Source organism: Hyaena hyaena, unplaced genomic scaffold (genome assembly GCF_003009895.1).
Source record: "Hyaena hyaena isolate Hyena2069 unplaced genomic scaffold, ASM300989v1 scaffold_14, whole genome shotgun sequence".
NCBI lineage: Eukaryota > Metazoa > Chordata > Mammalia > Carnivora > Hyaenidae > Hyaena > Hyaena hyaena.
The window spans coordinates 3791708-3818265 of NW_024080646.1; the positions used below are offsets into that span (position 1 = coordinate 3791708).

The 26558-nt window shown below is 44.9% G+C and overlaps 1 protein-coding gene across 5 annotated transcripts in view; it reads left to right on the plus strand.

The window, feature by feature from the left end:
• The window catches only part of TMEM241 (transmembrane protein 241), a 119749-nt gene extending 94594 nt beyond the window's left edge, over positions 1-25155 (plus strand). For 2 of the 5 annotated variants that reach the window (XM_039217637.1, XM_039217649.1), the window contains 2 exons: positions 15869-15933; positions 23686-24731. In XM_039217637.1, coding sequence (XP_039073568.1) covers positions 15869-15933; positions 23686-23746 — 126 coding nt within the window. In that variant the 3' untranslated portion in view covers positions 23747-24731. The other 3 variants (XR_005525597.1, XR_005525601.1, XM_039217654.1) reach the window with 3 other exon arrangements.
• Positions 25156-26558: the final 1403 nt, after the last annotated feature.

The window sequence follows — 26558 nt, forward strand, 5'->3', positions numbered from 1 at the left end:
AGCAGAGAGGGGAAGAGAGAGAGAGGGAGACACAAAATCTGAAGCAGGCTCCAGGCTCTGAGCTGTCAGCACAGAGCCCTATGTGGGGCTCGAACTCACAAGCTGTGAGATCATGACCTGAGCCGAAGTCGGATGCTTAACTGACTGAGCCACCCAGTAGCCCCTCCCTGAGAAATACTTTATAGAGGATTCCTTTGTTTCTTATAGAGGGGAAAACTGAAATCCAGAGGGACCAATTGGCCTGCCCGAGATCACTCAGGGCATCTGTGACCCTCAGGTCTCCCCCACAGATATGGACACAAAAGCAGAGGCCTGGCATGGAGAGCGTCATGGGGTCATTTGAAGCCTGGCATGCTGATCAAACCACATGTCCAGTTGTCTTGGAACCAGTTTCCTGCTTCCCTAAGTGAAAAAAAATCCATGGGATTTTTTAATACCTTGCCAGGAAAAAAGGGGTTCCCAGCTATTGGGGTTTTTTCTCTCTCTTTCAGCTTTAACAGTGGCCACTTCTCAACTCACTTTGTGCTCTAGTTGATACCCAAGGGCTTAGAGTTTGCTGACTTGTTCGTACTGTTCCTTCTATGTAGAACGCCCTTCCCAAACTTCCTCACCCGGCAATTCTTACGTCTCCCAGATTAACACGGACATCGTCCCGGTGCGGGGCTTGTTCCATGATATTCAGAGTACACCCGTGATCTCAGCACTTAGCGTGTTATATTGTAACTATTTGCTTGGTCATCTCCAGGAGCAGCTGGCCTGGAATAGGGTGCCACAAGGGCAGGTTCTGGACTCTATTGTCCCCTGTCTAGCGCCCAGGGAGATGCTCAGTGATGTCATTTGGCCTCTGCTCCATTCCAGCAATAACTCAAAGCCCTTTTCCTTTTTCACTTCTAATTTGGTGACAGCTTCTTCTGAAACTGTTAGTCATTGTTTTTTTAACTTTCATTTTTTTAAACCCTCCAAAAGAGCAAAGAATAGTGTCTTCGCTCAGGCTGCCATTACAAAATACCACAGACTGGGCGGCTTAAGCAACAGATATTTATTCCTCACAGTTCTGGAGGCCGCCAGTACATGACCAAGGATAGATTGGTGTCTGGAGGGAGCTCTCTCCTTAGGTTGCGGATGGCTTCCTTCTGGCTGTGTCCTCACATGGCAGAGAGAGAGAGAGAGAGAGAGTGAGCGAGCAAGCTCTCTGGTCTCTTTTACAAGGTCACTAAGCCCATCATGAGGACCTCCCTCATCCAAGACCTAGTCTAGCCCTGATTACCCCAAGGCTCCATCTCCATATACCATCACATGGGAGGTTAGGTCTTAAATATACGAATTTAGGGAGAGGGGAATGCAGTTCAGTCCGTGGAGAGGAGCTCACTAACATTTTGCAGTGTGCACCAAGTTGTCCAGCAAGAGCTAAAAGCTTTCATGGTTTGTGTGAATCCCTCGGGTGGAACTGAGCTGATGTGGTGAGTCTTGCGCAAGCTTTGTGCATTCCTCAGGAGTTGTCACTCTCAGATCGTGCAGAATGGAGCGTGACCAGACCTGGAGCCAGGGTACCGCCTGTGACGTCACAGCCTCACTTCTCCCGAGTGGTATTTCTTCAGGAATGACTGGGATTAAGGAATGAGGCAGGTTGAAAGCGGCAGAAGAATTTTTCCCAAATGGGCACCGTGTTTCTTTAAACATGGCAAGGTCTTGTATGTCTTTTGGTAAATTGGTTCTTTTACCCCTCGTATTACTAAGGATAACAATGGCGTGAATTGACTTATATCAAAAGGAGATGAAAAAAATCCTCAGAGCCTTGGAGTAAATATAATTATGGTGCTTTTATTTAAAGCTCCTTTGAGCTTACATTTATTTCATTTCTAAAAATACACCGCAGAGATTAGATCTATCCTTTGAGTGAATCAAAACAACTTAGAAAATTAAACACCTTAGCCACAGGCCCTTCCTTTCCAGAAGCACAGAGTACTGTTCAGCTTTGGGAGACTGATGGAACTTTTTAATCAGCAGGACAAAATTTACAAAATAACTTTGTCAGAAACCCATCCTTCTAAAGATAAGTCTGGGAGGAGGTGGGTACATTTACTGAATAAGATGAAACTAAGAAAGTTGAGGGAAAGTACCAGAATGAAGAATCTACTGACTATGCCAGCCTGTCCCTCAATTGAGTTTGAGGGGAAATTAGCGTTATCCCAAATTCTCCTTTGGTCTTCAACAATTGGATGTTCTAAGTATGTCAACATTATACTTGACATATTTATAGCCCCTTTACTTAAAAAATATAGTATATGATAGAAAATCAAACAAATCAGGTATTTTAGGATGAGCTGAAGTGGAATGCCAACAGAGAGAGATAAAAGGAAGAAGCACTTCAAAGTTACCAGGAAACACCTCGTCAGTATACATATTAATATGGCCTCTTGAGAAATGTGAATACTGAAGAGAAAAGTCTGACAGCCAGCCTGGGGAAGAGCTACCAACTGCTGTACAGTGGGGCCAGGAAATTGCAAGTCCCAAGAGAAAACCTGTCCAAAGGGCCACAGATTTTTGAAGTTACAACCAAAGGACTGGTGTCAGATGGTGTGACACGATGCATAGGTCTTATCAGTACATAGCATGGGTTGGAGAGTTCAAAGCTTGGGTACTCAAACTCTACTGCCCACTCCTCTTCCCTTTTTGGGATGTAGACTAAGAGAATTCATGCACAAGGAATAGTGGGCAAGTGGGAAACAAAGCTGAGTTGAAAATGTCAACCCTAATGGTTTAGAGACATAAGGCTTTCTGCTCCTTATAGAGGGCATGGCTTCCTTCTCATCCTCCAATCCCACCCCCAACAGATGGAGACAGAAACTCCAGAGACTTTTATTGCATGGATTCAAGAGAAGAGAGAAACCATATAGAGTTTGGGTTTTGTGTTTGAAGTACTGGAAATCCACCAACTAGTATAACGAGCCTCAGTAAATGTACAGCAAGATGAATAAGTCTTCCCATCAGAGTGAACCTGGATGAGACTAAAAGGCCAGGAGGCTGAAGAATTTCCTCCCCCATGGGCAGAGAAAATCATGAGGAAGAACCTGAATGTTCCTCTCACCACCAACTGCCTTATTAATCCCCATGAGGTGCATCATATCTGAAACTGTGTCTAAAGAGAAAGACACTGTGCCTTTAAGAAAGTCCTGTTGCCCCAGGTTGGTGTATATGTGTGTGTGTGTGTGTGTGTGTGTGTGTATAATAATCCTAGACTTGATAAAAGAACAAAGGTAATTAAAATTGTAATGATGAGTTAATAAGGTTGTCACTGATCAGGAAGATGTTCAGAACAAATCAAATAAAGTCTCCCTCCCTTGCCTTACCATGACATCCAAGGAGGTTCTAGAGAAATAATGGTGAGCCAAGCCTGGTTTGAAAACCAGTGGCTTGTGATTTCTCTGGGTTTCAGTTTTCTTATCCATATAATAAATGGAAACTTTTACTTCAGGGTAGAATGCTCTACATTGTGACAGGCCAATATCCAACTGAAACAACTAGGAAAAAAGCAAATAAATTGCAAAAATCATATTTTTAAAGATATCAGAGACCTGTGAAAGCAGTGAGAACCACATTCAATACATTTCCAGAGAAGGAAGGACCCTTCATAGGGTCAGCAGCACAGTCTCTTTTCTTCAAGGCAGTGGGGGGAGGGGGGATACTTGCTGATTCTGGGTGGGGGCTAAGCATCTAGCTTGGTCTGAGAAGAGGACCTAATGCTGTGGGAAAGGGAAATGAGCAGAGCTTTTGGCAGTGGTGGAATTGGAATTGGTGTGATGGATTAGAAACTAGAGGAAACCCAAAGGCAAGTCCAATATTCCCATTAGCCCATGCTGCGTTCTGGGGAAGTTCAAGAGGCTGCAGAGTGGCCCAGAAAGGCAAACTGAAAACTCCCATAGTGTTGGGGTGCTTAGGAGACAAAATTCTGCCAGAAAGGCCCATAGCAAATATACAATGAGTCTTCACTTAAAGACATTTGTCAGGTTCTGAACCTGTGGGGGGCGTGTTGGGGAGGTGGAATGCTAAAATGCTAAGGTTAGAATTTCTGAAAGGCAGAACTTTCAGGGATGAGGAGACAAGAGATCCACCAACTTCTTTTTATTTATTTATTTTGAGAGAGAGAGAGATATGAGTGGGAAAGGGGCAGAGAGAGAATCCCAAGCTGTCATCATGGAGCCTGATGCAGGGCTTGAACTCACAAATTGTGAAATCATGACCTGAGCTGAAATCAAGAGTCAGACACTTAACTGACTGAGCCACCCAGGCACCCCTCCACCAAGCTCTTAAACACAAATCTGGGAGGGCCATCCCTGAAGGACTAGATAAAGTAGAGCCTTACTAGAGCTCTAGCCCATCTCATTGGATTGAGCCCATCATCCTATTAGAAGAAAAGGACAGCACTTCCTTGTAAAAGCTGTCATCAGGAGCCTCTACAGTCCTTTTATAGATAGTATCTAAGACACAAAGCTATAGACATGTAAAGAGAAAGGAAACCCAACTAATAATCAAGTGGAAAAAATAATAGGATCAGAACTACAAATCATCCAGATGTTGGAACACAATAACTTTAAAGATGACTATAGATAATATGTTAAAGAAAATAAGACATGAATTAAATGAAATGATGAGAAAATTTCAGTGCAAAAAAACAAAAACAGAACAAAGCATGAGAATCACAGGGGAAATTATCAAAAAGTCCAATGTATGTATAATTGGAGTTATACAAGTTCAAAAGAGAGATTGGGCACATGCAATATTTAAAGGACAATGGCTAAGAAGTTTCCAAAGCTGCTGAAAGATATCAATCACAACTTCAAGAAGGTCATCAAACCCCAAACAAAAACTACAAAGAAAACCATACTGAGGCATGTCCTAGTCAAACTGTTGAAAACCAAAGATTAAAGAGAAAATCTTAAAATCAATCAGAGAAAAAGACATTACCTTCAAATACGCAAGTAATTGACATTTCCCCCAAGACTAGGAATGCCAACAGACAATGGAATAACATCTTTAAAGTGCTAAAATTTAGGAGAGGAATTAGGTAATCTCAACAGTCTTAGTCCTCTATTCCTGTTAAAAACTGGTCACCAACCTCTTCAAAATTACTATATTTGGAGAATTACTATGTGGAGTTTTCTAGATTCTTACTAAACATATATATGCTTATTTGATCTCCAAATCCTCAGATTTCTTTTGATTCACATAATCTCTGATTCATATAACATAGCATATTACCTTCTTTTCTAAAATCACATTTATTTAATTCTTTTTTTTAAACTGAGTTTATTTCAAGAGAGAGCAAGTGGAGGGAGTGCAGAGAGAGAGAGAGAGATAGAATCCCAAGCAGGGTTTTTTTTTTTTAATAGTTTATTGTCAAGTTGGTTTCCATATAACACCCAGTTCTCATCCCCACAAGTGCTCTCCTCCATGCCCATCACCCCCCTCCCCCTCCCCCCACCCCATCTGCCCTCAGTTTGTTCTTGGCATTCAAGAGTCTCTCATGGTTGCACATAGAGGCAAAACAAGCAGGCTTTATACTGCCAGCATGGAGCCCAGTGTGGGGCTCAAACTCACAAAACGCTAGATCATGACCTGAGCCAAAACCAAGAGTCAGACACTCAACCAACTAAGCTACCCAGGCACCCCTATATATTTTTCTTTTTAACTATTCTCTGTGCTTCATATGGGGCTCAAACTCACCACCCTGAGATCAAGTCTCATGCTCTACCAACTGAGCCAACAAGGCATCCCATAAAATCACATTTAAAATTCATTATAAATCAAGGACGCACCTGGGTGATTCAATTGATTAAGCATCCACCTCTTCATCTCGGCTCAGGTCGTGATCTCAGGGTTTATGAGATTGAACCCCACATTGGGCTCCATGCTGGCAGCACAGAACCCGCTAGGGATTCTTATTCTCCCTCTCTCTCTGCCCTGCCCCTGCTCATGCTCTCTTTCTCTGTCTCAAAATAAATGAATAAACTTAGAAAAATGCTTAAAAAATAAATAAAATTCATTATAAATCAAATAAAGTGGTACATAATTTGGATAGACAGACCACGTTCTAAAGTAGAATTCAAAGATACAATGAATGAAAGGTTCTATAAAAAGGAAACCATGATATACTGGTATGATACATGTATACTGTCAGTTAAGGTGTTGGATGGAATAGTAATTTAGAATCCTTTGCTACTTGAAATGTGGCCTTGACACCAAAAGCCCAAACTGCAACAACAACAACAACAACAAATAGGTAAATTGGATTTCATCAAAATCACAAACTTTTCGCTGCAAAGCACACCATCAAGGAAATGAAAAGACAACCCATAGACAACTTATATATCTGATAAGGGACTTGTATCTAGAATATAGAAAGAATGCTTATAAATCAATAGTAAAAAGACAAATAATTCAATTTAAAAAGAGGCAAGGGAGGGGCGCCTGGGTGACTCAGTCGGTTGAGTGTCTGACTTCGGCTCAAGTTAAGATCTCACTGCTCGTGGGTTCGAGCCCCACATCGGGCTCTGTGTTGACAGCTCAGTGTCTGGAGCCTGCTTCAGATTCTGTGTCTCCCTCTCTCTGCCCGTCCCCCTGCTCGCCATCTGTCTCTCTCTCAAAAACAAACATTAAAAAGTAAATAAATAAAAAGAGGCAGGGGTGCCTGGGTGGCTCAGTTGATTAAGCCTCCGACCTCGGCTCACATCATGATCTCATGGGTTCATGGGTTTGAGCCCCACATCGGGCCCTGTGCTGACAGCTCAGAGCCTGGAACCTGCTTCAGATTCTCTGGCTCCCTTTCTCTCTGCCCCTCCCCTGCTAGTGCTCTGTCTCTCTCTCTCTCTCAAAAAATAAATAAACATTAAAAAAAGAGGGGGACAAACGATGAAAATAGTTCTTCAAAGAAGCAAAACAAATGGCCAATAAGCCCCATGAAAAGATACCCAGCATCTCCATCCATCAGGGAAATGCAAATCCAAACCACAGAGAAATACCACTTCACACCCACTAGGATGGCTGTTTAAGAAAAAAAAGACGAGCAAGAATGTTAAGAGGTTAGCACCTGCATACTCTGCTGGTGAGGATATAAAATGGTACAATAAATGATAGTTGCAGTGTGATGGTGATAATGGTGACAGGGATGATAATGCCTTGTTTACCAGGTTCTGGCCTATATGTTCATGTCACAAAGTGGCTCTATGAATTTTGGCAGTTTTATGGATACGTTTAAACAACCAGGGATTGAACCATACCTTCCAATGAGAACTCCTAGGGGATCTTTTTAAACATGCAGATACCTGCACCTCATTATAAGATATTCCAATTTGATTGATTGGACAGGACTTTAGTTTTTATCTTTTGGGGTTATTTTTTTAGAGGAGATTCTGCTGTGTGGCCAGGGTTGAGAGCCGCTGAGTCAAGTTGACACGTCCAGGGTTCAGCAGAACTACTACTGAGGGTTAGCGACCACGAGGTGGGACAGGAGGATTGGCACAGGCATCGGGAGACTTGGGTTTTAGTCCCAACTCTTCCCTTGTTGTGACTTTGTGCTTTGAGCAATTTAACCAGAACTTCAGTTTCTTCACCTGTGAAATGGGACTAAGCACCTTCCTGTGCAGGGGTGTTGGAGAAGCACCTGAGCTCATACATGTACTGAGCCTGATGTCTGGGACATCTTCTGTCCCCTTTAAACTTTGGTTACTTTCTTCCCTTACCTTCTATGAACTAGATATTCATGTCACATTTTTCTTAACTCAGTTCTGTGAAATGTAGGAGTTTGTTAAAATTCACCCAGGGCTTTTCTAGGTTTAAAATTTATCCTTCCTTTACATAACCCTCATCTTCTTTTGTCCCTCATCTATGTTCTTGATCACGTTGTGCTTATGATAAACATTGTTCCTCTGATATCTGGCAAAATGAATAACTCAAAAAATTGTGCACTTGAATGAAGTGATACCAAAGACTATTAATAGCCAAGCCCAGGGTTTAGCTTGGGTTATCTATCGTTAATAATTACACTGATGGGGGCACCTGGGTGGCTCAGTCAGTTAAGCATACAACTTCGGCTCAGGTCATGATCTCGCGGTTCATGAGTTAGAGCCCCATATTGGGCTCTGTGCTGGAGCCTGCTTTAGATTCTGTGTCTCCCTCTCTCTCTCTCTGCCCCTCTCCCACTAGCACTCTGTCTCTCTCTGTCCCTCAAAAATAACAATAATTACACTGATCATGGGACTCCTGGGTGGCTCAGTTGAATGAGTAACTGACTCTTGATTTCGGCTCAGATCCTGATCCCAGGATCGTGGATCAAGCCCCATGATAGCTTGGTGCTAAGGATGGAGCCTGCTTGGGACTCTTTCTCTCTCTTTTTCTCCCTCTGCCCCTTTCCCTCTCCTGTGCTCACTCTCTCTGTCTAAAATCAAAACTAATAATAATAACAATTGCACTGACCATTATAACAAATCATAGGATTGATAATAAGGGTTAATTGAATATTTTGAAATGCCCAAGTAGGGTTCTCAGCCTTAGCTGTGGTTTCTGTCTGGTGGACTTGGAATAGTTCCTCGGGTCCAAGGTTAAAAAGAGATAATCTGCTCTCAGCTTATAAATTTTTATTGTTTTACTCTTTACCCTAAAAGGAAGGCTTATTAGTAATATTCATAGGAGAGTCTTCAACACAGACAGACTCCAGGACAGTCTGACATATGCTTTTGCTCTATGTTCCACGAAGGAGTCACAGCCTTCCCTCCTCTGGAGATGTGGCTGTGCCACGCTGCCCCATACCAGCTGGACAGAGTGGTTCTTGAGACGGTGCCGGGCTTGGGGAGTGTAGGGAGCTCCTCACATTTTAATTTTCAAGCATATCACCTGGTTGACGTGTTCACATGTAGATGTTGTTCAGTAGGTCTGGGGTAGGGCTTGAGATTCTGAATTTCCTACAGCCTCCCGGGTGTTGATGGCCAGGGTGTGCAAGACATCTGTTGTTCAGTCTGCCCAGCCCTTTCCCTCCCTTCCCCCAGGGAAATGTTCCTTCCTTCATTGCAACCGTGAAGTTGAAGGATGAACTTCCATATTCTTACATTCCTCTGCCCCCCTAGAGCCATGGTCAGTTGGTCCAGGAGACAGTTAGAATCTTTCCTGACATCTTTGGACTTGACACAAAAGTGAACCAGATGCATATCCTCCCTGAGGAGCGCTTTCTAGCCTCCTGGAGGTAACTGGGCGAAGAAGCAAAGAGGAGGATCAGAGAGTATCTCTGTGCTTCTCTGGTCTGGGGTCCAAGTGCCCTTAATATATGAAAAGGGACTTAAAAATAAGATTTTGGGGCACCTGGGTGGCTCAGTTGGTTGAGTGTCTGACTCATGGTTTTGGCTCATGTCATGATCCCAGGGTCATGGGATCGAGCCCCACATTAGGCTGCATTCTGAGTGTGGAGCCTGTTTAAGATTCTCTCTCTCTCTCTCTCTCTCTCTCTCTCTCTTTCTCTCCCTCTGACCCTCTGCCCTGCCTGTGCTCTCTCTCTTTCTAAAACAAATAACAGAAAAACAACAAGACTGTGACCAGCTCTGATGACTAGTGCAGTTCTAGAAAGTATATCAGCCACTTACCATCTGTGGGTCTCTGTTGGTAGGTCCTGAACATGCAAAGATGAAGAGTGCATGCCTTGGTTGGGGAGACCACACATTTCTGGAGTTTAATAGGTACAATGCCATGGGGCATGGAAGCCACTAGAAGAGGTGCCTGATCCACTCAGATGTGTGGATTGGGGGGCCAGGTCCAGAAAAAAATTTCTAGAAATGGATTCTCTCTCTTTTTTTTTTTTCTCTTTTTTTTTTTAATGTTTATTTATTTTGAGAGAGAAAAAGAAAGCTCAAGGGAGGGGCAGAGAAAGAGTGGGAAAGAGAGACTCCCAAGCAGGCTCCCCTCTGTCATTACGGAGCCTGACATGGGGCTCGAGCGCACAAACCAGCCGTGAGATCATGACCTGAGCCGACATCGAGTGCGACCCTTGGGGTGCCTGAGTGGCTCAGTCAGTTGGGCATCCGACTTCTGCTCAGGTCATAATCTCACTGTTTATGAGTTCAAGCCCCATATCAGGCTCTGTGCTGATAGCTCAGAGCCTGGAGCCTGCTTCGGATTCTGTGTCTCCCTTTCTCTCTGCCCCTCCCCTGCTTGCTCTCTTTCTTTCTCAGAAATAAACATATAAAAAAAAAAAGAGTGAGACAGTTAACCTACGGAGCCACCCAGACATCCCTAGAAATGGGTTTTCAAAAAGTGAGCGGGAATTGTGTGGGGAGGTCTTTGAAACTATTCCAGGCAGAGAGACCTTGCTGAGCAAAGACAGCGTGATGGCATGAAACCATGTTTGAAAAACTACAGCTCGTTGAAGGAAGAGGTGCAGGCTGTAACTGAAGCAGTTACAGTGAAGGGCTTTTATATGAGCTGCAGTCTGTCCCTTTTTTCTGAAGTCGTAGGTATTTAAAGGACAACAAAACGCTAACAAGCAACAAGCCTGACAGTGTCCCGCCTCCGCAAATGCACGGCTGTCTGGCAGGTTCCCACCAACAATACTCCCCTTTATTTTTCCCTTAGGCAAACAGAAAATGTGTCTTAGGATCAAAATGAATGTTTAGAAAACAAGCCTAATCTGCTTTAAATACCAAAATCTGTTTCAATAACACGGAGGTTGTGATATCCGTTGACAAAGCCAGGAAGTTCAAAGCCCCGGCTGCCACAGACACAATGTATTGAGTTCTGCTGTTGTTGGCGTCCCTCCGCCGTGGCTGGTCCTGCTGTTTGTTATTCAGATCTCTGTGTACAAGGGAGACATTCCTCAGACCACAGGACTCTTTCTTCTATGGGGAAAAATTTGTATTTTTAAAAATGCTTTCTGAAAATAAGGATTTGCTAATACTGGCTGCTACTTAAGTTTCTTGAATGGCAAGTTCCAAGTGTAACTTGAAGTCTATTTCTTGAGCAGATTTTAGCCATTTTTTAAAATGTCTATTTATTCTTGAGAGAGACACAGAGTATGAGTGGGGGAGGGGGAGAGAGAGAGGGAGACAGAGAACCTGAAGCAGGCTCCAGGCTCCAAGCTGTCAGCACAGAGCCTGACTCGGGGCTCGAACCCACGACCCGTGAGATCATGACCTGAGCCAAAGTTGGATGCTCAACAGACTGAGTCACCCAGGCACCCCAGATTTTAGCCATTTTTTAAACACTTAAGAAAAAGAAAAGTTTACACGTTTACTGACATCCACTGCCAGAACCGTTTCATCATCCAAAGCTAAAATTCTGTACCCGTTAACACTAATCCCCCACTAACAGTTCCCCCCCAGGCCCTGGCAACTTCCATTCTACTTTCTGTCTCTGTGAATTTGACTCCTTGAAGCACCTAATGTAAGTGGAATCATGCAATATTTGCCTCTCTGGATCTGGCTTATCTCACTTAGCATAACGTCTTTAAGGCTTATCCGTGTTGCCACATGGGTCAGATTTGCCTTCCTTCTAGGGCCGAATAGCCATGTATACACCACATTTCAGGTGCCCATTCATCCATTGATGCACACTTGGGTTGCTTCCAAATTTGTGCTGTTGTGACTAACACGGCCATGAACATGGGTTTGCAAATATCTCTTTGAGTCCCTGTCTTCAGTGGATTCTTTTTTTTTTTCTTTCTTCTAAAGCTATATGGAGGGGTGTGTGATGGGCTCAGTCAAGTAGAGCATGTGACCCTTGATCTCAGGATTGTAAGTTCAAGCCCCGTGTTGGGTATAGAGATTACTTAAAAAACAAAATCTTTTTAAAAAAAAAAAAGCTGGATGGAGCTCATGTGGGCCCTTTCTTGAGTTTCTGGCTATGAGAGAAGGTTGACTTGGGAGTTGGGGTCTTTTCCACCCCTCACTGCTTGAGGTCCCAGGCCCTTGGAGCAAGTCACTCGCCACCTCTCCGTCACAGTTACCCCAGCTGTGATCGCAGGCAGCCCCTTCCACCTCTCAGGTCCTGCCCCTCCGTGACCTCTCAGGTCCTGGCTTCTGTTTATTCTGTGGTAGAACTGGGACTAGAGTGGGCCCTTGGCGTGAACAGGTGCATCATTCACACTTTTGAGGGGTCTTGAGCAGTCCTGATGGCCCATGGCATATAGAAATCTTCCATTTGGCTGAGACATGAATTTGAACCTCACACACGGTGAGGTTGATGTGTGGGTGCAAGTCACTTAGTGGGCAAGCCAGGCTGGTCAAGTGCCCAGCGTCAGCCTCTCAGCGAGGCGTCGGCCTCTCAGCGAGGCGTCAGCTGCTATTCAACCCATCTTCAGCAGTGTCTTTTGTGAAGTGGTAGAATTTCAGTGACTGTGTGCGTGTGTGTGTGTGTGTGTGTGTGTGTGTGTGTGTGAGAAAATGCCTCCAATGCTGACTGCGAGGGCTGGCAATGGAAGCAAAAGGAAGCCTAAGAAACCAGCGTTTCTTACTGAATAGATTACAAAGTGGTCTGTTGGACTTCACAGTAGCTCCGTAGTGCAGACAGCCTCACCATACATTCACTACAGAAATATGACACATCTATCTGTGAAATTTTAGTGAGGGTCTCAGCCAGCAGAAAATGTGCTCATTGAGAAAGAAAACTTTAGAAAAGTTTGAAAAAGTGCCTCGGGAGAAAGGCAGGAGACTGTACAAACATTTCCAGGAAGCAGCACGTGTCAAAGGCACCAGTGTGGCTACTAAACCAGTCTTATTTTCAAGTAAGGGCTGGTTTGGAAGTTTTAAGATGTGTTTTTCTTGGCAAAAGGTACTGTTAATAGGAATAAGCAGGCCGGTTGTCTGTCTCACGGCACACGGGATTCCTCCTGGGCTAAGAGGCGTGTGGGGGAATGGAGGCCGAAGTCCCGGCAGGGCGTACTGCAGGGCACGTGGGATGTGGTGGCCTCACATGCCAGATGGAAAGCCATGTGAAAGATGCAACCAGAAAATGAGGAGCGAAGCCCCTCAGAGAAGGCTGTAAAGAGCTGGTAATAAGAGGCAAAGGGCATGAAGCCATGGTGAAGAATTAGGAAAGGCTAGGTGGGCCCTTCATAAATTTTGTGAGGTGTTCCGTCACACCAAGCTGGCAACATCGTGGCCATCCGTCAGTGGAACGGGGTCTGTTTCAGCAGTCCTAAGCAACATATCCCCATTGGCACCATGCCAGGAAATACCCTAGAAGTTGCAGAAGTAAAGAGAGATGAACAAATTTTGGTTCAGAAGGAAGGAGGGGCACCTGGGTGGCTCAGTCAGTTGAGCGTCTGACTTGATTTCAGCTCAGGTCATGATCCCAGGGTTGTGGGATTGAGCCCCATGTCCATCACTGCACTGAGCGTGGGGCTTGTGTAAGATTCTCTCTGTCTCTCCCTCTGCCCCTCTCCCCCACTTACACTCTATCTAAAATTTAAAAAAAAATTTTTTTAATTAAAAAAACGAAGGAAGTGGAAAAAAAGAAGAGAAAATGACGATAAAATTATGAAAGGGAAAGTAATTAAAATGGGCATGAATGAGAAAAAATAATATTTTTTTCCAAATAGTGAAATGCTATAGAGTTAAAATGCTAATGCTCATAACCTAGATGAAACACATTTTTGGAAAAAGCGAAAATGACAAACTTGAATCAAGGAAAAGGAGAAAATTTGATTAGGATGGTGGCCAGTAAAGGCCACCCCGACTAAAACATCCAGGTCCAAAGGCGTTCAAGTCAGAGTTAATGCCCACAGTAAAGATCACCTTCATCCTTTGTAGAAAAATAAGCAGAGAAGTCGATGAACTACCTTATGTGGTTGGTATCACCTTGTTTCCAAAACCAAATGGCTGCATTGCAAGGTAATAAAATGTTAGGCCCCCTTCAAGTATGACCATTGATGCAAAGGTCCTAAATATAATGTTAAACAAAACAAGGGGAAGGTAGGAGAAGAATTAGGCCATTCATCATGCTCTGTGAGGTACCGGCCACCCGGGGTGCCTGTGTGGCTCAGTTAAGCGTCCGACTCCGGCTCAGATCATGATCTGTGGTTCGTGGGATTGAGCCCCGTGTCAATCATGAATGGGGGAAAAGGGCAGAGGGAGAGAGAAAGAAAATCCCACTGTCATCAAGCCCTACTGATGGCACAGAGCCTGCTTGGGATTCTCTCTCTCTCCCTCTCTCTGCCCCTCCTGTGCTCTCTCTCACTTGCTCTCTCTCTCAAAAATAAATAAAATAGGGGCGCCTGGGTGGCTCAGTCGGTTGGGCGTCTGACTTCGGCTCAGGTCATGATCTCAAAGTCCGTGGGTTCAAGCCCCACATCGGGCTCTGTGCTGACAGCTAGCTCAGAGCCTGGAGCCTATTTCAGATTCTGTGTCTCCCTCTTTCTCTGACCCTCCTCTGCTCACACTGTCTCTCTCTCAGAAATAAATAAGAAACATTAGAAAAAAAATTAAAAAAAAAAAAACTTGTAAAAGATTTTTAAAAAGCAAAAAAAGATACATACTCTCACCGCCGCCCCCAGCACTCTGACAGTCGTCTCTTTCCTCTCCTCTGTTCTTTGGGTTCGGCTTTGCAACTGTCTGGCTGCCCCACTTGCCACTTCATTTTTGCTCCTGAAGACCGCACAGGTCTGTTTTGTTGTCAGGGTTTTTGCTGAAAAGCAATAAAAGAAGCAAACAGAAAGGGACTTCAAATGGGTAAATCACAAGGGTTCTAAAACCTCACAGTTTCTGTACTGAAGGTGCCTAGTTTATGTTGCCAGACGTCTTTTTGAGATGCTAAATGAATGACGATGAGGCTCCTTAAACATACTCCTTCCTTCTAACCACCTGCTTGCTGCCTTGTCCCCAGCTTGGACACCTGAAGAGGCCTCCAGGACAGCAGATATGTCCCCTTGAGTAAGATGGCATCTCCCGTGTCCCAGGGTGTACTGTCTGAGTGACCCATCCCACGATGACCTGCATCTTACTTCTGCTCATTACAAGAAAGCAAGTCCTTAGGTTGACCTTCCTGACAGAAGCTGTCTTGCATCCCAGAATACAGAATTCTAGAAGAAAAACCCTCTTTTCCCGAGCAGGCATTCCAAGTGGTGATGAACTTGGGTCTTTGGTTCACAGACACTCTTTGTGCTGTTTATTGATACGGTGGGGGTGTGAGTCCTGTCACTGCCATTCCCAAGAGACTCTTCTGTAATTTCTGGCTCTGAGAGATGTGCAGGTAGCCTCTTCCCTCTCTTTTGGCTTCTAGACACTTGAAGATAAATTTTTTTAAGTTTGTTCATTTTTTTCTAGAAATCTATACACCAACATAGGGCTCAAACTCACGACCCCAAGATCAAGAATTGCATGCTGCTCTTACTGAGCCAGCCAGGCACCCTGGCAAATAGTTAGTTAATGATTTAATTGTTCCCTCCCCCAGGAAGTACTTGGTTTCGCAGAACGTGTATCACATGCTCTCAAGATGCCATCGTGAGTGGGGTGGGGGGATGGTGCTGGGGGCAAAGGCAGAGTGACAGCTAAGTTTTTATCGGAGGATCTGAGGACAGATGAATAAGCATGACTGGCTTTGCACATTGAGACAAGATGGAAAGGAGTATTCTTACTATGCCCCTGCCCTGCCCTGTAGAGAGATGGAGATGTTGGCTGCGTGCCTTCTCTTTTGAAGAGTTTGGAAGTTAAATGTCTCTTTGAAGATTCTCACCTCCCAAATAGACTAGGACTTGGCATTTTCCACACCAAATGCTTAGCTCAGAGGGAGCACTAAATACAGGGGCCTCACAAGTTGTTGTGAACGATGGCTTTGGAGAAGGTTACTGAAGTCCTGCCGCTCTGATGGCCTTTTGTTGAAATTATTTCTGCAGGTGCTCACAGCTGGCTTGTCCATACTGCTGTTTGATATGATCCTGACCAGTGCAACAGTGGGATGGTAAGTCTTTGGCCTGGAGAGACGAAGAACAAATTTATTGTTTAGGTTTCAGCAGGATGCTAATTTTTTCTCTCAAATGTTGGAGAAAGGATGTTTGGAGTGTATATAGATAGATATAGATAGGTAGGTACGTAGGTAGGTAGGTAGAAGCATAGATACATATATACATAGGTACATAGATACATGGAGATAGAGATATATAGATACTTTAAGTTTGTATTTATTTATTTTGAGAGAGAGAGCAGGGGAGGGGCAGAGAGAAAGAGAGAATTCCCAGAAGGCTCCGCGCTGTCAGCACAGAGCCCAACATGGGGCTCAAACCCACAAACCACGAGATCATGACCTGAGCTGAAATCAAGAGTTGGATGTTCAACTGACTGAGCCACCCAGGCAGCCCCGGGGTATATGTTTTATTGATGCATAAATATACATCCAGAGGAGTACATATATCATGAATATGCAACATGATGAATTTTCACAGCTGAATACACCAACGTTGTTGCAATCAGCCTCCAGATCAACAAACAGAACACCACCATACATCTTTCAGCCACTCATCCACATCAGCGTAAGCACTACAGGTGCACTACTAGTTTCATATGTATTATGTGATTTTTCCAAGACTTTATAGCTACTATGATTGGATGAAGATTCAAAACCAGATCTGTGTATGTCCAAGGCCTCATGGCTTTCATGTACTTCTGTAGGACTAATTTGGCAAACACCAGGAATTTCCTAGCAGTGTAAATAGTGCCTAGGTAGAAGTGGGTCATAAGGAAGGTATAAGAGAAATTGGCCTATAAGTTCCTCTTCCCACCAGTGTATGACCATCCATTAAGAGCTTCTAGATAATTTGACAGCAATACAGGAGTGTTACCCAGCATAAGACAGCTCTATTTCTTGTTCATGGGCTGACATGGTGAACTAAGACTGTCCAGTGGAATGATCATAAAAAAAAAAAAAAAAAGTTCTCCTTGTCTTGGTTTTTTAATGCTATAAGCAATAATTCTGTTGATTAGCTAAAAGTATTTTTTGAGTGACTGCTTCATGTGACATAAGACCTCCTTCAGCCTTCAAGGAGCTGTCCTTACAAGGGTGATGGAAATCATATGGATAGTTTATGGGATAAGATCATCATAGTCTGAATGCACAGTGAATGTGAGGGCCGAAGGTAGGGGAGAGCACAGGCCAGCAGGAGAGCTTTGGAACCAGAACTGATTTGCTGGACCTTATGCAGAACACAGAGGCTTAGTGAGGCTGTGGGTGGAAGAGGATTTGAGCGCTTTGGCCGCAGGAAAGACAGGGAAGGCTGGAGAGGCAGGGGGTGCCAATGATGAGAGTGATTTGGAGCCAGAGCTGGGGCTGGGGGGCATGGACCTAATCCTTCACTCCCTCCTCCTTCCTCCGCACCTGCCCTTCCAGGAAGGCATCACGCCCACAGTGGGCTGGTGATATCCAAAAACCCAACCGCCAAGATCTCCTGGTACATTCCTGACACTCCTCCCCCAGTATCTGTATCCTAACCTTCATAGTGATAGTCTAAATTCTTGGCAGTATTTTTCTTTCTCACAAATGAGCCTCGGACAACCATAATCTGTACAGAATTTCAGAACGGACTTAAAAAACCCAGGCGTTGACCAGAGTGTGAGAAATAGGAGGGAGATGGCTCTCCAGCGGGGGGGAAAGGCTGAGCCCGGCTATTCCACCAGCCGTCTGGAAGAGGCCAGGTCTGCAGGCTGTTTCACATCCTGTGAACTTCATGCGATGCCCTGAACAAAATGGAAAGAAAGGCTGCGTGTTCCCAGATCAAGGAAACAGCATGTGTGATTATTGCAAAAGGAACCTTGACTCTGGAATTTCCTGATTTTTCAGAGCTTGAGTTTAAGGATGGTGTGTTTTCAGCCTCAAAGAATTTTCCAACCACAAAGTGAACCACCAGAAGAGGAGTGTCAGACGCCAGTCCAGACTTCCTGTCTTTTGCTCAGAGCTGGTCTGCGCCATCTCCAGCGGAGCCTGGGTGACCCGCTCTCAGACCCTGGGCATGGGCTGGCCTGCTCCCTGTCATGTGGGAGCTTAGACTGATCAGCAGTCACCGAGGGCAGGGACTGCCGGACTGTTTCGTTTGGACCTACCATGTTTGCGCGTAGGATCACTTGCTGGTTTTTTGGTTTTCAGAGTTTAAATTCATTCCCATTCAGAAATCAGGTGATTTCCTCATAAAGTCCAGATTTCCTGATCTTTTTGAAAATGTGGAACACGTGCTCTGTTAAGGCCATGCGTTCCCAGGGCAGCGGGTGCGGGACTAGGTAGAGGCTGCCTCCTCACATGGGCCTGGACTCTCTGAGTCAGCAGGTCTCTACTGCTCCAGGCCGCCCGAGACCGGGGGTTCTGTCTCAGCTACCTCCGAACACCCGTTTGCTTTACACTCATTCATTTCACACAAAGTGCTTGGTGGGCTCTGAGGCCACAGACCCAGTCCGTGGCCCCAGCAAGGTCACCATCCAGGAAATGAGTTCAGATGTCATTAGCCACCATATTGGGTGGGGAGCGGCTAAGCTGTACAAAACAGGCCATCATCTAAAGTAGGGTTTTTCACCTCAGCACCATTGGCATTTTGGGCTACAATGAATAATTCTTTGCTGTAAGGGGTTGTCCTGTGCCTTGTAGGGTTTTTAGCTGCAAACCCCACTGGATGCCAACGGCCCCTTCTCAGATGTCTCCAGATATTGCCACATGTGCCCTTGGCAGCAAAATGGCCCCAGTTGGGAATCATGGATCTGAATGTTTGTGGTGATTAGTGGAGAAAACGCCATTCAAAATTTCAGCAAGATCTTAAGAACCTTGCTTATCTTCTAATTAGAGATGTGGTCAGTTCATGTGTCAAGGCCCCAGCAGCCCCTCCCACGCTGTCTGTCACAGCCTCATCTGCAAGTAGCACACTGAGTGCTGGGTAAATGTGCACACCCCATCTGCCTGCGGCTGTGAGCTCATCCAGAAGGGAAACCATGTTTCACCTTTGTGTCTCCCCACCTAGCCTTAAAGGCTTGCTGAATAAAAGGGTGGCCAGCCTTCTAAATACTGTACCCCCCAAAATTATAAACCTTGGGGCACCTAGGTGCCTCAGCCGGTTAAGCGCCTGACTCCTGATTTCAGCTCAGGTCATGGTCTCACAGTTTGTGAGTTCAAGCCCTGCATCAGGCTTTGCACTGTCAGTGCAGGAACTGTTTGGGATTCTCTCTCTCTCCCCTCCTCACTTGGCCCTTCCCCTGCTTGCTCTCTCTCAAAATAAATAAATAAACTTAAAATATATATATGTGGAGGAAAAGTATAAACCTAAGTACCAGTGTTGGTCAGTTTTTAAACTCTTTTATTTATTTTTTTAATGTTTATTATTGAGAGAGAGAGACAGAGCATGAGTAGGGAAGAGGCAGAGAGAGAGAGTGGGAGACACAGAATCCAAAGCAGGCTCCAGGCTCTGAGCTGTCAGCATAGAGCCCAACGTAGGGATTGTACTCACGAACCGTAAGATCATGACCTGAGCTGAAGTGAGACGCTTAAGTGACTGAGTCACCCAGGTCCCCTGAAGTCTTTTCTTAAAAACAACTGATCTTGTCCAGCAAATTATCTTGTTTTTAATTATAAAAACAATCTATTGCAAACCCAGAATTTAAATGTCCAGATTAATACTTAATTATTCACTTTCAGTTAACAGAGTTTTATGGTATATAGTGATATGAATTCCCTCTATTCCAAAATTTTCCAGAAAGGGGATTCAACACACACAAAAGAAAAAATGCTCAACTGTGAGCAGTGTCCCTGTCGAGTAGAATTAGTTGTGAGTGTGCTCGCTTTGAATCCTTTTTAGACACTCTTCTCTTTGCAATAGTTTAAATACAAGGAGAAAAACAACCAAAACACAACCTCTTTATTCTGAGGATTCTGTGCCCATCTCTCCCTTTGGCAGTCATTCATGGGGCCCACCATTGATCACCGCTTACCAACATGTATGATCTCAGCACAAACCTCACGAGTACCAACAGTCTTTAGGAAGTGGTCTTATACCATGTTTGAGTAACAATGTCTTACGCCTTTAATTTTGGGACACTGCCCAGAGATCACCCAAGCCTCGTAGGAAGAGTGAATTTAGGAGGTGAAGAAAGTACTCATTCCAACACACCCATAAAACATCTAGGATCACAGTGACTGAAATTTACTAGTTTTCCATTTGAGTTAAAAATGTGAAAACTCTCACAGGTGCCTGGGTGGCTCAGTCGGTTAAGTGTCCCACTCTTGATCTCAGCCCAGGTGTTGATCTCAGGGTTATGAGTTCAAGCCCCACATTGGGTTCTGTGCTGGGCATAAAGCCTAGTTAAAAAATTTTTTAAAGGGGCTCCTGAGTGGCTCAGTCAGTTGCATATCCAACTCTTGATCTCAGCTCAGGTCATGATCTCACGGTTAGTGGGTTTGAGCCCCACATTGGGCTCTGCACTGATAGTGCAGAGCCTGCTTGGGATTCTCCCCTCCACTGCTCATGCTCTGTCTCTGTCTCTGTCTCTCGAAATAAAAAAATAAACATGAAAAAAACCTTTAAAAAAACTTTAACAAAAATGTGAAAACTCTCTAAAATGCTAAGAAGAGTCTTCTAAATTACTAGCACGTGTTACCTCTCCACAGAGAGGAATTTATCAGACTGTGAACTGTCACTCAGCAAGTCCCCAAGGAGATGGTATGTTAGGCAGATCTTTTTTGGTGAAGAAAAGAGAAAAAGCAAAAATAGTTTGCACCATGGAAGGGAGAAAGGGTAAGAAGTCATCGTCATTCATTGAGAAAATATTTATTAGGTGCATCATGAAGGGCTAGCCCCACAGCTGGAAAAGGGTGCAGTCTCTGTCCCCCCACCTCAAGTACGGTCAGGAGGTGCTTGAATAAACACAATAATGAATGTAAGATTGAGATAGAGAAAGATTGGAGGGCTGCTGAAAGTCAAGCCCTAGGAGAGGACCTAGTGATGCGTATTTATTGGTGGATGTGCTCTGCGATCTGGTTTGTATGCCTTCGTTGCATGAAGCATGTTCACTTCAGGAATGATGGGAATTACGAGATTTGCAAACAGTTCAGTGAAGCTCTGACTTAAATAGTTGTAATGCTAATAAGATTCCTGCACCCCCAGGTACCCCAATGTTCATAGTAGCACTCTCAACAATAGCCAAAACATGGAAAGAGCCTAAGTGTCCATTAACGGATGAATGGATCAAGAAGATGTGGTTTATCTACACCATGGAGTACTACATGGCAATGAGAAACAATGAAATCTGGCCATGTGTAGCAACATGGATGGACCTTGAGGGTGTTATGCTGAGTGAAATAAGTCAGGCAGAGAAGGACAAATACCATATGTTTGCACATATAGGAGGATTAGAAGGANTGAAATAAGTCAGGCAGAGAAGGACAAATACCATATGTTTGCACATATAGGAGGATTAGAAGGAACTTGACTGAGGAACAAGGGGGAGAAGAAGGGGGGACATGGTGGGCGAAAGGGAGAGAGGCAATCCATGAGAGACTCTTGAATGCTGACAAAAACTGAGAACTGATGGATGTAGGGGGGAGGGGGGATGGGCATGGAGGAGGGCACTCATGGGGATGAGCACTGGGTGTTATGTGGAAACTAATTTGACAATAAACTATTTGTAAAAAAAAAAAAGATTCCTGCACCCCTTGTCAGCTTCTCCTGCTGTTTAGAAGATAACATCAAAGCTCACCTCCCTGGCTTTCTTAGCAGTAAACTGAACCAAGGTTTGCTTCCTTCTGAGCATTCACTAAGCGGCTTTGGTGTTTCATGAAATAGCTAAGCCGAACGGATGAAATGCAAGGTTATTACACTTCAGCATTTTTCTAAAGCCATGGGGGGAGGAGTGGCAACGAGCCAGCCCATACCCTGTTCTTCTTCCTGGTGACAAAGCAGGATTACTGGAAACCGTAGAAATGTCTGAACCCCCGTTATGTTTGCAGAAATAAGCCCCCCCAAGCCCAAAGGCCTGTGCAGCCTTTGCTTCAGGTCACAGGTCACGGTGACTCTGCACTTGCCCCATTGTTTAAGACGATGTGTGCGTTCTTTAAGGGTCAGTCTGAGGAAGGGCTTCCCCCAGGAGGGAGGAAACATGTGCCCAGGGTCTTCAATAAGTAAGATGCACATCGATGCTGGCTTGAACCCCACGGCCAGACCTGCTCAGGAGTGGACAGGCTCGCTTTGTGCAGCAGGACATGCCCCTCGGGAGAAGTCTTCAAGCAGAGTCGGGATGCCAGCCCTGAGGGCCAGTGAGGAAGGCATTGCTGCTCTGGGAGGGCAGTCAGCTAGTTAGTAGAACAGTATTTTATCACCTGTGCATTATAGGCCAAATGCAGGGGTGGATGGCTTCCAGTATATCCCCTTCAGCCTCATGGAGGCTGCTGGATGTGACCGTCTCCTGGGGCACAGAGGAGACCAGAGCTGAATAGCATGCACAGGGTCATGCGGCTAATAAATGCCTGAACCACAGTCAGAACTCTGTTTATTGTTTTAACAGTCTCACACTTACTCAGCTCATTCCTGTGCTAAATGGGGTAAATGTTACATGTTATCTTTATGTCAGAGTCCCTCACATGGGTGACATTTCTTGCTGTGATGTGCACAGCCTGTGTTTCATGTTTGGTGCCCCGGGCATACGTTAGAAACATAAAGATGCCAGGGCGCCTGGGCGGCTCAGTTGCTTTAAACGTCCGACTTCAGCTCAGGTCATAATCTCCCAGTTTGTGGGTTCAAGCCCCACGTCAGGCTCTGTGCTAACAGCTCAGAACCTACAGCCTGCTTTGGATTCTGTGTCTCCCCCCCCCCCGCCCCACCCCTCCCCTTCTCACACTCTCTGTGTCCCTCAAAAAAGAAAATGTTTGGGAGAAAAAAAAAAAATCATGAAAAAGATGCCATAGCGTAAATGTGTGTGTGTTGTGTGTGGGGATGTGGGAGAAGGTGGGAAGGGCAGGTAAAACCCAAGGGCTGTTGGCCCCTCTGACCAAGAGCATTTCATCACCAGGGACCTCCGAACATAATCGTTGGTGATGGACCCAGCCCTGTCCTCAGAAGTGCTTTCGGGGAAAAATTTTGAGATTCAGACCAGACATCGGATTGTCTGCCAATAAGTTTAAGATAGAAAATGCACGGACCTTTGGATGTATTAAATTTTAGGCATGTTAAAATATTCAACTCCTCCTACTTGGGGTCTACAGTTTTCTCACTACCTTTTCATTTTCAAACCACTGACCACTTTTCTTTCTGCTCTGGTGGGAAATTCATGATTCGCCTTTAGTATTTTCATCTCTGAATGTTCTGTGAGTCTCGGTGACATAACAGGGTTCAGAGACTGTCACCTCAGTAATGATCAGACTGGATACCTGCATGGGTTCATGTCATCAGCCCTGTAGGTCCGCTGCAGACCGGAGCGTGTCACCTTCACCCAGTCAGGATGAGCGGGACACACCACCGTCTTCCCAGGAATGGGGGGCGGTGGGAGATCCAAACGCACCTTGCAGCCCACTCCCCTCCTGCCACACAGCTGAGATTTACTTGGGACGACCTTGGCAGCTGGGCATGTCGGGCGGGGGTGACAGAATGAGGGTTCCCTTGCCCCGATGCAGGTGAGCGCCAGGCAGCTCAGTGGGCCCTTGGCCTCCAGACTCAAGGAACTAGAAAGCTGACCTCTTGCTGTTTTTTTGCAGCCTCCTGCTCAGTGGACTTGGAGAGGCCTTGCTGGTTTTCTCAGAGCAGAAGGGCTCCTAAGGACAGGAAAAACAGACCCACAGGCTGCTGGCTGGAATGCATGGCCCTGGGCCTCGGAGCTCCCCCTCAAGTGTGTTAGAAGGAAGAACGCGGGGACAGCGAGGCCACCACTTCTCACTGCATCAAGGAGAACTCTCTGGGCTGCTGCAGAGAATGGACTTTGCTGTGTCTTCCTGCTTCGAGAGGTCCTGCTGACCGTGCTGTGCCTGATTGTGCAGACCCAGGTCAGGATTCCGCCTGTGTGAGGATGGCCCTGCTCACCTTGACTGATACGCAGACCTCCTTACTAAACACCCTTCACCACACACTGCTCTGACTACATGGGGTGGACTCAAGGAAGTTCGTTGCACTTTTTGTTTTGTTTTATGTGTTTACATCTTTGGATACTCTTTTGGGGACACCTTTCCCTTGCTGTCATGGGCTGGCCTGGAGCCCACACTCACCCACTTAGGAGCACGGACAGAATTCCCCATGAGAGCTCTCAACAGGGGTAGGGACAGAGACGAGGGCTGGATGGGAGTCCTGAGTAAGACAACAGCAAGCACCCTGTGACTCCAGAGAGAGTGCTGAAGCCTTTTTGTGGTTGTGTGTTATGTTGAATTCGATACACTCTTTTCTTGCCCAGTGTTAGGCTGACTTGCTCCTAAGTGATCACCATAGGGAACAGGGTTTATAATTATTGACGGATATGCTCCTTGGGCAGACACAAACATTGAACACATGTATATACACAAGCATGTGTATTTGTATTCCCATCCTTTAAAGCTTTTAATCCATTTAATTCCCTGATGGCTCAGAGGAGATTTCATTCATATCATTGAACACTGAAGTATCTTTTTCAGGCCAGATTAAAAATTCGATTAAGATTCTAAACCTTCCTCTGTGGGAGTCCAAAGAAATGAATATGCATGAAATGGTGACTTGATTCTGAACCCACAACGAACGTGTAAGAAAATAAATGTCTGACTTCAAATATTTCTGCTCATGACAGGTTTTGAATGTTTGACTACTCTGCTGGGGGTCGGGTTTGGTCATTTTGAGATATAGAAAGTAGTGAAGTCCCAGTGAATCTTCCACAGGCAGGACGCCAGGCTTGCAGTGGTGGACACGCACGGCATCCATGGAGAACCATCTTTGGCATCTGGGGAATAAGCCTGTCCATTCTTGGCCCCCTGAAAAATAAGGTCAGCTCAGTCAGGGGCCATTCTTCCAACTTGCTGAAAAAATAAACAGAAGATGAAATGGATAGGAATGGATTAGTATATTTGGAACTTGAGTACCTTAAATTCATTCCCTTGTCTTTTCCTAGTCTCTATGTGTCATTTAAGGTAAAGATGTTCAGAGTGACGTTTACACAGATGTAGGGGCTTTTTTTTTTTTTTTTTTAATGTTTATTTATTTTGAGAGAGAGCATGGGTACAAACAGAGGAGGGACAGAGAGAGAGGGAGTCAGAGAATCCCAAGCAGGCTCTACACTACCAGCGTAGAGCCTGACTCGGGGCTCAGTCCCACAACCATGAGATCATGACCTGAGTTGAAATCAAGAGTTAGAAACTTAACCAACTGAGCCACCCAGGCACTCCTACATGGATATAGCTTCGGTTTGCTTTATGTCCTTCGTCTATATAAACTTCATAGAGGCTGAGGATCAAATAGAAAACTGGGTTTAGAATTCTCCTTTTTCTTTTGCTCTCACAAAACTCTCTCTGTACGACTGAGAGAGTTCTCCTTTTGTGGAAAGTGGTGTCTGTCCAAATGTCTTTGCCTGTCTCTAAGCCTGTCTTTCCAAGTTCCATTCAGGCATATGGAGGTTCCTAAGTCTGGAAAGAACCATGCACAGTTAATGGGCCCATCTCGTGATCCTAGGAAACCTGTTCTTAAAAGAATCTCTACTAGGGATTTTTACATTTTTGTTTGATTTTTTTTTTTTAAGGGCATTCCCGAGTCCCTTTGTTTTTATGTTTTACTTTAATTTCATAATTTGAGTAGAGTTGATACACATGTTAATTAGGTTTAGGTGTACAGCTTAGTGATTTGGTAAGTTTATACTTTATGCTCCGCTCACCGCAAGTATACCACCTGCCCTGTTATGTCGCTGTCATATTATTGACTGTGTTCTTTATGCTGTGCCTTTTATTCCCGTGCCTTACTCATTCCATAATCCGAAACCTGTACCTCCCTCTCCCCTCCACCTGTTTTGCTCCTCTTGCCCCTCAGCCCCTCTGGCAACCATCTGTTTTTCTCTGTATTTGTAATTCTGATTCTCCATTTTCATTTTTTATTCATTTTTTTAGATTCTGTTTATAAGTGAAGTCATATGGTATTTGTCTTTCTGAGTCTGATTTATGTCACTTAGCACAATACCTTCTAGGTCCATCTCTGTTGTTTCATACGGCTTGATCTCATCCTTTTTTACGGCTGTGAATACTCCACTGTGTATATATACCACATTTACTGTATCCATCAGTCTATCAGTGGACATTTAGGTTGCTTCCATATCTTGGCTATTGTAAATAATGCTGCAAAAAACATAGATCTTTTCAAGTGAGTGTTTTCACTTTATCTGGGTAAATACCCAATAGTGAAATCACTGGATCATATGGTATTTCTATCTTTAGTTTTTTGTTTTGTTTTGTTTTGTTTTTTAAAGATTTTTATTTATTTCTAGGAGAGAGAGAGAAAGACAGCATGAGCAGGGGGAGGGTCAGAGAGAGGGAGTCACAGACTGAAACAGCCTCCAGGCTCTGAGCTGGCAGTCAGCACAGAGCCCGACGCGGGGCTCGAACCCACGAACCACGAGATCATGACCTAA